Source organism: Enoplosus armatus, chromosome 2 (genome assembly GCF_043641665.1).
Source record: "Enoplosus armatus isolate fEnoArm2 chromosome 2, fEnoArm2.hap1, whole genome shotgun sequence".
Lineage (NCBI taxonomy): Eukaryota > Metazoa > Chordata > Actinopteri > Centrarchiformes > Enoplosidae > Enoplosus > Enoplosus armatus.
The window spans coordinates 2,460,259-2,470,345 of NC_092181.1; the positions used below are offsets into that span (position 1 = coordinate 2,460,259).

The 10,087-nt window shown below is 41.8% G+C and overlaps 2 protein-coding genes across 2 annotated transcripts in view; one reads left to right on the top strand and one right to left on the bottom strand.

The window, feature by feature from the left end:
* tsc2 (TSC complex subunit 2) overlaps positions 1-5,633 on the bottom strand; it is a 27,177-nt gene extending 21,544 nt beyond the window's left edge. Inside the window, exons 1-7 of the mRNA XM_070921133.1 lie at positions 5,552-5,633; positions 2,054-2,230; positions 1,874-1,960; positions 1,670-1,780; positions 1,432-1,579; positions 896-1,013; positions 747-795 (exon numbers count right to left, since the gene is read on the bottom strand). Of these exons, the coding sequence (XP_070777234.1) occupies positions 747-795; positions 896-1,013; positions 1,432-1,579; positions 1,670-1,780; positions 1,874-1,960; positions 2,054-2,188 (648 nt within the window). The 5' untranslated portion in view covers positions 2,189-2,230; positions 5,552-5,633. The remainder of the gene's footprint in view (positions 1-746; positions 796-895; positions 1,014-1,431; positions 1,580-1,669; positions 1,781-1,873; positions 1,961-2,053; positions 2,231-5,551) is intronic.
* On the top strand, positions 5,451-9,477 carry nthl1 (nth-like DNA glycosylase 1). The gene is made up of 6 exons (XM_070921134.1): positions 5,451-5,658; positions 6,651-6,919; positions 7,008-7,178; positions 7,298-7,457; positions 8,493-8,598; positions 9,019-9,477. Exons 1-6 carry the CDS (start codon positions 5,451-5,453, stop codon positions 9,323-9,325), a joined length of 1,221 nt encoding a protein of 406 aa, XP_070777235.1. The 3' UTR covers positions 9,326-9,477.
* Positions 9,478-10,087: the final 610 nt, after the last annotated feature.

Sequence of the window (10,087 nt, forward strand, 5' to 3'; positions counted from 1 at the left end):
TCACTAGATTGGCAGTGTTTATTATGTAGTTAATGGGTATTGATGATGTTTACATTTTGTTTACAATAAACCATATGCATTTTTCAAGGTCATAACAAGACAAAAGTACAGTTAATTATAAACCTCTTACACCAGACTGCCATTTGATTGTTTAAAATGAAGCCTCACACACTCACCTCTACCAAAAAACCCTGGTGCTTGCTATGGCAACATGGTGCTTATAAATACAGATTCAGCAAACGCGATATACATGGTGATAGGTAAGGCCCACTGCATCCACACAATTCAAGCAGAATGAAATGTTCAATTTCAGTTTCTTTATCATTTATTCCAAGATCATGTTCTTTCTTTGTCCTCATGGTCAAATGAATGGTTATTAACCTTTTGGGTTTTTTTACATTTACCTGATTATGGATCATGGCTTTGGACCAGTGATTTTGCATATTTGATGAAAATTCAGAAAGTTCTCACATTATTTGTTAGACTTGTGAGCCTCTAACTGAACCACTGAATGACTTCAGGTCTTTATTGGCGCATTAATGTGTCTTATTACCAGTGAAACAACAACAGTAACTTTTGAGCGGGGACAGTCTGAACGTACTGTTGAATGCTAAGAAGATGTTTGAACAAAGAATGTGCGATTGTTCTTCAGCTTACACTTGAAAACAAGTTACACTGCAGTTATAGTCACTTCAGTTTAACAGAAAGCTGCAAGCAACATGAAGAAAAAACAAACACACACCTACCTCAATATCAGTTGAAGATGTTGTTCTATTGCACAGGAGACAGATTTTCCTGTATAAAGCGTAACAGAACAAACAAAAAGTGCATGTTAATAATTTTCTGGATTAAAAATAAACAGTAGTGTGTGCATCTGTCTGTAACTCTGACTTACTGGACCATGATGGAGACATTTTGGTCCAGGTAGCAGCTGTTGAACTTCACCAGATTTACGAGAACGTGGAGAAAGTCGGAGGTGAGACCTATGTCCATCCACAGGAGGACAAAGCGCGCTGGGGGAGAGGAGAAAATAACGAGAACAGAAATGCAGTTTCATTTTTAAATCTTTATAAAAAAATCATCATGTCTGTCCAAAATGCAGTTGCAGTGTTGAAATAGAATGCGTCAAAAGGGAACAGTGGACACAAGTTGAAACGAACCAACTGAGACATAACAGACAGTATGAAGGGAGCGTACAAATGCAACTAACTAGTATAAAATCTAATATGACCAATCTTTTTTATCAGTGTTTGCAAGTCAGTTTAAAGTCTGTATTTATTCTGTGTTTGACATCTCTAGAATCTAGATTTCCAATCCAGACATCCTAATACTAACATTGCAATTCATAACCAAAGAGGAGTATGCTGGTGAACCAGACAACGACCCAGCGTCATTTTGTAAGTGCTTTCATATTCATCCATGGAGTTTTACCTATGTCCTCCTCCAGGTACGTGATGTCTTTCCCGTTCTCAGTTAAGGCCTTGAAGACTTCCAGTCTATCAGAGAGGTCCTCGTTGCATGGTTGGTAGTCTCTGATCACCTTGAAAAAGTAGGCTCTCAGAGGGCCGAGCCGCTCACCCTTCACATAAACAGTGAACACGACTTTATGAAATGACAGGAACTATATTCGCATTTTGTATTTGCTTGTGTGTGTATTGTGTCTATATACCTGTCCCTGTATAATGGCCCTCAGCAGCTGCAGGACAGCATGTCTGGCCTCAGGTGGCTGCTCTGGAGACAGCATGTCCTCCACGGCTTTCCATACTGCCTCCACTGCATGCTGAAAACCCCAAATGCACACACAGATTTTTAAATCAAAAATAGGAGATTACATGTACTTCTGTATCAAAGACTTCACCCGGAGAAGACTTACCTCCTCAAACTTTTTTGATTTGGCAAGATCACAGACGTGGTTCATCATGCGAACACGGTTGCTCAGGCCGCAGTCCGGATGGAGCTCCTGAAAAACATCAAGACCATGACACAAATTGTTAAAAGCACATAGTTTGAGTGTGTATGGGTATGCATAAGATGTTCAGTCTCTTCTGCGCACCTTGATGATGTCAGTCGTAATGATAAACTCAGACGGTTTGTTGTCACTCTGTTTGCTCGGCGGCCGCGGGGGTCCCAGCCCAAAGATCCCCTTCACCTTGTCCTTGAGACTCTCCTTGCTTGGTTGTTTATTCATGGCCCAACCTGGAGGCGTAATAAGACTGGGGCTGACGGCTGCCTGGAGAAAGAGTAGCACACATTTAGAAAATTCTGCAACATGCAGTCACAGTTAGCTTGGATTATTACAATACAAAGGCTCAAGGCCAGATAAAGCACCTGACTTGATGTGGCTTGCCAGCTAGCAATTAGATGGGTGGTCACAGTAAAACATGCGCATGCCCAAGCAAAACCCATTGCAATTGTTAAGTCAATCTGCACTGAGATATTTAAATCGATGCTACCACAGAACATCACAGTAAAATATGACCTATAACTGGAGTCAAAATGGTAAAATGTTGACATCAGCAATGACGTTTCCATACGATAAAACATTAACGAAGCAAATCTGACACTAAAGACTTTAAGAGTCTTTTCACCCAAACACACTTTCAACAGTTTACATAAGAACTATTGCTTTTTAAGTAGCCCCGCTGAAAACTGATCACAAATGTATCTCTGCATACTTGATTGTTTGACAGGTGCTCCAGAGAGCAGAACTTGCATACTTTAGCAGACCAGTAATAATTAACCCATATCTACTTTTTATTGCCTAACTGTTTTTGGGACAGTCACATGATTTGACATTTGGTCAGTGTGGAGTTGTAATATAGATCTTACTGCAGGGAACTTCTTATGCATGATGAAACCAGATTTCTATCTATGATGAATATAATATACCTTTTAGGGTTGCATATTATTGCACTATAACTCTGTGTGGCAGATATTTTCTTTGACTCCGGACCAGCCCAAGTTAACAAAGGGGGTAGCTGCATTATACTACCTTTAAATCTTCAACAGCACACACTGTGCATGGCTGCATCTAGACACCACAAGAGGTAAGTTAATAAATGTGTTGTTATGTAATTTGGGTGGACAAACACTTTAAGACCCCCACCCACTATTAGCCAGCAGTGAAGTTTGGAGTCCAAGTCTGTAAATGTGTAAACCCGGGGGGCAGGTTTTGAGAATTTGCTGTCATGTGGACTTGACAGAGACAGAGGGGAGGGGAGGTGAACAGATAGACAAGGACTGTACTGTTTCAGTTCAACAACAACAACCACCACCACAACCACCAACACCACCACGTCGGTGCAAGGTAGCCCCCGACCAGAGCAAACTATATCTGTGAGCACCTGACAGAATAAACACGGTATAATCAAGAGAAATGTACAATTGCGCTACTAAACCGTTAGCTAGCGCTTTCCATTGCCTGTCATGGGCTAGCATTCCTCTGTGGCATTCAAGGTCTGTTAGCATAAAACAACACCCCCTCCCCTTCCCTTCCCCCTCCTCCTCCTCCCCCCTCCCACCTTATTTGAGATGAGTCGCTTTCGGTTTCATTCAGTCGCAGCTTCGTCCACATGCAGCCAGCAGAGCCGTCTGAGTCTCTACATTGATAAAAAACTCCTTTGCTGCTGAACGCTTGTTCTCGTCCAAGCTCAGTCCTCCACTCCTCAACCGGATGTCACACTAATGCTTTGACGGGAACACTTCCTACAAAAACACGTTTGTTGCTTTCGCTGATGGGAAATGTAGTTCTGAGCAAGCTAAACCCAAACGATGCTAAAGCCCGTTAGTCTGGGTTTGACATACTTTGACAAATGAAGAGCACAACATGTACACAGCAGCAAGCCACTGTCCTGTTTCCCAACAGACACGTAAGACTGTTAAATAGTCGAATAGCAGCGACAAGTGTTAACTACGACTGAAACGTTACCCAACGGCTAAGTTAGCTAGCAGCTAGCTTAACATGCTGACGATGCTGAAGTTGGTTCCTTATTGCAGTCAGGTACTGTCGCCAGGCGGCCTGTGAGCGCAGCTTTTTCATAACAAGGTCAAGTTTCTGTAATTTCATTGTTATGAAGAACTCAGCTTTGCTGTGTCACTGAGTTACACGGTCAAGATCATCCTCAACAAGATACACTGAAGTGCTGCTGTATAAAAATGGAGAGACGCAAACAGTAAACAACAAAAACAGTCACTTTCTGCACCTTTCAAGTACCTCCCTGGTGGAAGCACAACATATGAAAACAGTCAGTTTATATAATGTAAATGGTGAAAAGGTTTTGTTGGCATTACAATATTACTGTATGAGGCCTTTGAACGTGGATGCATGTCCAAATACAGTCATCCAGAGAGTAGACCAGATCTTTTGATTATATTCCAAATGATATAAAATCCAAAATAACTGGACTGAGTATTAGCCTATCTTTTTATTGATATCACACTGACGAAATAGCTTCTTGTAAATTAGCAAAAGAGGCTGCAAATATTGTCGTGAAAGGTGGATTTCAGCAGGACATAATGAAAGTGTTTTATTAAGCAGAGATTGTCAGGAAGATGGTGAAAGCAGTGGCGGGAAGAGAGGACAGCACGATGCTGTTGTAAAATGCATTGAGCAGTCAGTGTTGAAATATATACTGTAGATGCAGAAGCAGGAGTTATAAAGGTAGAGGGTATACAGGACTGACAGTACAGTATTTAAAATAGGAAAACACAGCTCAGGAACATGTGATTATTGTGATCAGGAATAGACTGTAGGCCATGTTGTGCTTCACTGTCCTAGATATTAAGTTATATGATTCTGAGCCTTAAATTAAGGAATGTTTCAATAAATATATATATTTTTTTTAGATCTTTATATCCCACAGCTGCATCTCTTTTTCATTCAAAAATAGCAGCATGCAACAGGATGAGATCTACTGCTAATACCTTATTACTTTAGCACATTTGTATACTTAATATCATATAATGCAGATTCCTAGTTGTCAAAATGAATCACTTTTAACCTTTTACTATTGAGAATTTCTTGTTATCAACAGAAATGCATAAAATGGCGTAGATTGTTTTGTCATATTGCCCACCCCTTCACTCATAATTGTGAGTAGTTCTCAAATACATGCTTACTGTCTCATAGTTAGGCTATAATTCAGTTTTATGTATGTAAGATAGATATTCATGTTACACAGTAAATATGAACCACTAATATCCTAAAGTCGGTTACTGTATTATTTTGTTGATGTGTAGTTTCAATTGAATTACTCTGTTAAAATCTTATTATTCACATATTATCATTATTAATATTATTACTTCCTTCATGGATTTATTAAAAAAGGGGGATCTACTTTTCTGTTCTCTTCGTGACCAAAAACTACCAATATGAAACCAACTTCAGCTTCTTCTAAATGCCTCTCCTCCGCCGCAGCACGAAGGTCTGTTGTGCAGTCCAGTGTTTTGCTATGACTTCTCCTTATTTCATGCAGAGCAGCTCTGTTGTCACTCGGAGCGGTAATCAAAGGGCTGGCTGCACACATGCGGCCTCTCTCGGCTCCAAACTTACCAACAGACGGAGGAATGCGGATCCAGTTTCCTCCGTGGCGGTGAAAGTGGAGGAGGAGGAGGCGAGGATCTCGGAGCACAGATCCTCCTCGGCCCCCTTATCGACGGGTAACGTGATCGTTATGCTTCACACAAACAATCACAATGCACGTGCCTTATTAGCTACTGTTGACAGGCTGACGAGCCCTCGTGCGTCGGGAGCCCCTCAACTTTTATCCACGCGGTGACTTTGCTTCATTCTTCACTGACAAATTAGACAAGCTGTCAGTTCCTCCAAACCAGGTATAAGTTAGAGTCTGCATTGTCCAAGCGTCCACTTAAAACCAATTCAGTTGGCATGACACAATTTGATCCCATCAGCTGCGAAACCTTGGAAGAACTTCTGCAACATCTGTAATCCTCCTTCCGCTGCCTTGATATTCTGCCTTCAGGGCTTTTTCAAAAGTGTTTTAACTGCATGGCGTCAGATCCTCTTCACATCAACACTTCTCTGCTCTCAGGCTGTTTCCCCCAGGCCCTGAAAACTGCCGTGATTAAAAAGAATAATCTAAACAACTCACTAATGAACAAGTACAGGCCCACATCAAACCTTCTATCTTTAAGTAAAATGGAAAACATGAGGCTGTTGGCCCTCTTGGCCCCTAACAATTGTTTCGATGTTTTCCAGTCTGGATTTCGACCACATCACAGCACAGACTTGGCTCTTGTTAAGGTCCTGAATGACGTCCACTTATACACAGACAATAGAAAGGTTTCAGTCTCGGTATCATTAGATCTCAGTGCTGCGTTCGACACGGTCCACCTCAACATGTTACTAGACCGACTGGAAAACTGGGTGGGAATTTCTTGAATCCTGTTTGAAGGACAGGGACTACTTTGTGTTGATCGGTAATAACACATCTGAGCGTATAAAAATGACTTAGAGTTAGAGGCCAGAGACTCAGACTCAGACATTATTTTGATTGTTACATTAAAACAACCGGCGTGGAGGGGTCACTAGTGAACAGTGTTGGGCAAGGTAGTACATATTAGTGTATTTTCTTTTGAATGCAGACTTACCGTATTATATCTCTCGTTGTCTCTCCCCTGTGCTCATTCAGGCGGTTGCCCTGAACTCCTTCCCCTCGGCACGGTGCATCCAAAAACAGAAACAGACACTTTACCGCTGTCTTCACACAGCCGCAGGAGGAGACAGCTAAAGGTGGAATATGACAAGGATGAAGGTGTCGCACCGGTGAAGGCCGAGCACTGGGAACCTCCTGACTGGAGGAAACAATTGGGATTCATTCGTGAGATGAGGAGTGGCCGTGATGCACCTGTAGATAACATGGGAGCAGAGAAATGCTACGACACAGAGGCCCCGGCACATGTAGGTGTGGTTTACATGTCAGTCTACATAATTCACTAGTTCCAATTAATTCATCTCGTTCCCTCCGTTGTCTTCTCTCTCGGCACAGGTGAGACGTTTCCAGGTGCTGGTTTCACTCATGCTGTCCAGTCAGACCAAGGACCAGGTGACAGCAGCAGCTATGCAGAAGCTCCGAGCTCACGGCTGCACTGTAGAAAATATACTCGCTACTGATGATGAAACACTGGGAAAACTCATCTACCCTGTCGGCTTCTGGAGGGTAATACACGAGTCTGTTGATGTGTTGCGTCACTTAACTGTAATGAAATCTCATGTACCCTCCTCCTTTGATCAGTTTGGCACCTTATTGACTGGTTTCTCCCTCCCACCCCTTTTTAGAATAAGGTGAAGTATGTGAAGCTGACGTCGGCCATGCTGCAGAAAGAGTTTGGAGGGGACATCCCAGACAGCGTGGAGGGGCTGGTCCGCCTGCCAGGGGTTGGACCTAAAATGGCTCACTTGGCTATGAACATCGCCTGGGACCAGGTGTCTGGCATTGGTGGGGACACACTCCTGAAGCATGCACAATCACTTACAAATACATATATAAATACATCAAATGGAATAAATTCTGTCTAACAGAGCAGCGTGAATTCACATGGTTTGAAAGTGAACTACAAGCTGCACTCTGCTCCAGGCAATAGTCATCAAGCTTTCTTTGGCAGTACGACTCCTGTTTTAACAAACAAACAAAAAATAACAGCAACAAATGTGATGCCCTCCTGCTAGGTAGCTAGCTGTTAGGACAACAACTAATGTTTATTTTCATTATTGATTTATCAGTGGAGTCTTTACCCAATTAATCGATTGTTTGGTCATAAAATAGTAACAAATGCCTATCACAGTTTTGCTAAAGCTACTTTTGTCTGACCAACAGTACAAAAATAGTCCAAATATATGCAGTATTCTATAATATAAAACCAACAAAAACAACAAATTCTCATAATTAAGAAGCTAGAATCAGGTATTGTTTGCTTAATAAGTGACTAGATGATTAATCAAATAGTTTTGCAATGGTTTCGGTTCTATTTGACAGATAGTGTTGATGTTTGGTGATGTCTTTTCAAGGAATCTGCGGTCGAAGTTGCAGCATCAAGAAATAGCAGATTCTGATTCAGATCTGTAAATAATAATAATGACTTTATTTATAGAGAAAACTTAATAGCAAAATTTTCAAACCACAGTTACAAAGTGCTGTACATACATAAAACAGAGCAAAACAATAAAAGGCAAGACAAAGTGTCATTTAGTAAAGCAAGTATTACAGGGACGACTGTAGGGCAACAGACAAGAACTAATTAAATCAGTAAGAAAAAACAAAAGAACAAAGATAAAAGCATCGGAATCAAGGATTAAAAGCAGCATTGTACACGTGATTCAAAAAGGGCCACTGATTTAGCACGATCTCCACAGTCTAGGGGCTTTAACAGCGAATGCACCTTTAGTTTTCAGCCGTGACTTTGGAACAGATAACAGGGTTTTGCCTGAGGATCTCAGTGCATGCGCTCATTTATTATGTGGATTTTTGTTTCAGGCGTGGACACACATGTGCATCGTATCTCTAACAGGCTGGGCTGGCTCGAGAAACCCACCAAGAACCCGGAGGAAACACGCAAGGCCCTGCAGGAGTGGTTACCCAGGTAACCGCATGACCGATTCACTGCTGACGTGTACAACCTGATCAACACGGACCAACGGGTCTATAAAGATCAGAGTCACCAAGACACAGACAACACACCGTTGACCATCTGAGTACGCAACTCTTGAAATCAAAATTAGGAAAACTGACCATCAAATGACAAATCCATTATCTGCAAAATGATTTTCAGTCTGTCACCTGTTGTTCAAAACACAGAGGGATGCAATATTTTGTGACTCCAGATGAATGCTAATGTTGCTCTATGTCTGCTGGATGTGTGAAAAGGCAACTGATGGATAACACGTCATATGCCATATGAGCTTAAAAAGTGATAATATGTTAGAGTTGTGATTATGGGCAGAAAATCAATGAACGCAGGTTTAAAGTAAGCGTGAGATGTTCCTCTCGCACTCTGTTGCAGGGAGCTGTGGCGCGAGATCAACTGGCTGCTCGTGGGCTTCGGACAGCAGGTTTGTCTCCCCGTCAACCCTCTCTGCTCTGTGTGTCTGAACCAGCACAGCTGTCCATCAGCCCACAAGAACTCTCCCACAAAGAGGCCTAAAGCCAGATCCCCACGGTCTCCAAGTCCAACCTCTTCCTTTAAAAGAAAAACTGAACCTGAACTAGAGTCTGCTGTTAAAGATGAGAGGACAAAGAAGGAGCCACTGTCCACACCGGTTTCCCCCACCCTGCAGAGAAGGAGGCTAAAAGGCAAAGTGAATCACTGATTTAGTAGTCACGTACGTCTTTGTGCACGCACACACCGAAAACAGGCATCTAAGCTGAACATTAGTGTGAATATGGTTCATGATGTTTGTGTTTTCACCACTCAGTTTTATTTGAAACTGTAATACCTCTTACATTTATATGAGATTATATATTTTTGTGCTGTTAGTTAGTGCTTCATTCTTTATTACCAAATAAAAAACTTTGTACTGAAACTGGTTGTGAAGGTCCTTTCAAATTTGCCCAGTTTGTCCAGTAGAGGGAGTTTGCCTGCTACATATCGAGGAAAAACAACAAGAACATAAACTTAAGTGCATCAACAGTAAATAAATGTATAGCTTTTTAATATTTATGTCAGTACTGTACCCAGAATATACATGTTTCATCATAAGCATGTATAATAACATGAAGTGAACACACAACATAGAAATAAACTAGAAGACAGTGAGTTGTCTCTGATCCTTGTTCATAAGAGCTGGTTGTAGTGACCAGTGTAGTAACCAAGGTGGTCCAAAATGAACTGGCCAACATGATATATCACAACCTGAACATACTTGATAAACATTTTGTGAAACCCCGGTAGAGTCAGCACACTGCAGCGCGAGTTTGGAGCGATGCTTCCCCACCGAGTAACAGGCGTGTTGTGGCAGGAAAAGCACCTGTAACCAACAACAATAACAACTGCATCTCATTAGGTGTGTCACCTCCAGAGTGCCAGGCCTTTCATGCTGGCTCACTGTGACACCTAAATGGAACAGAGCCAT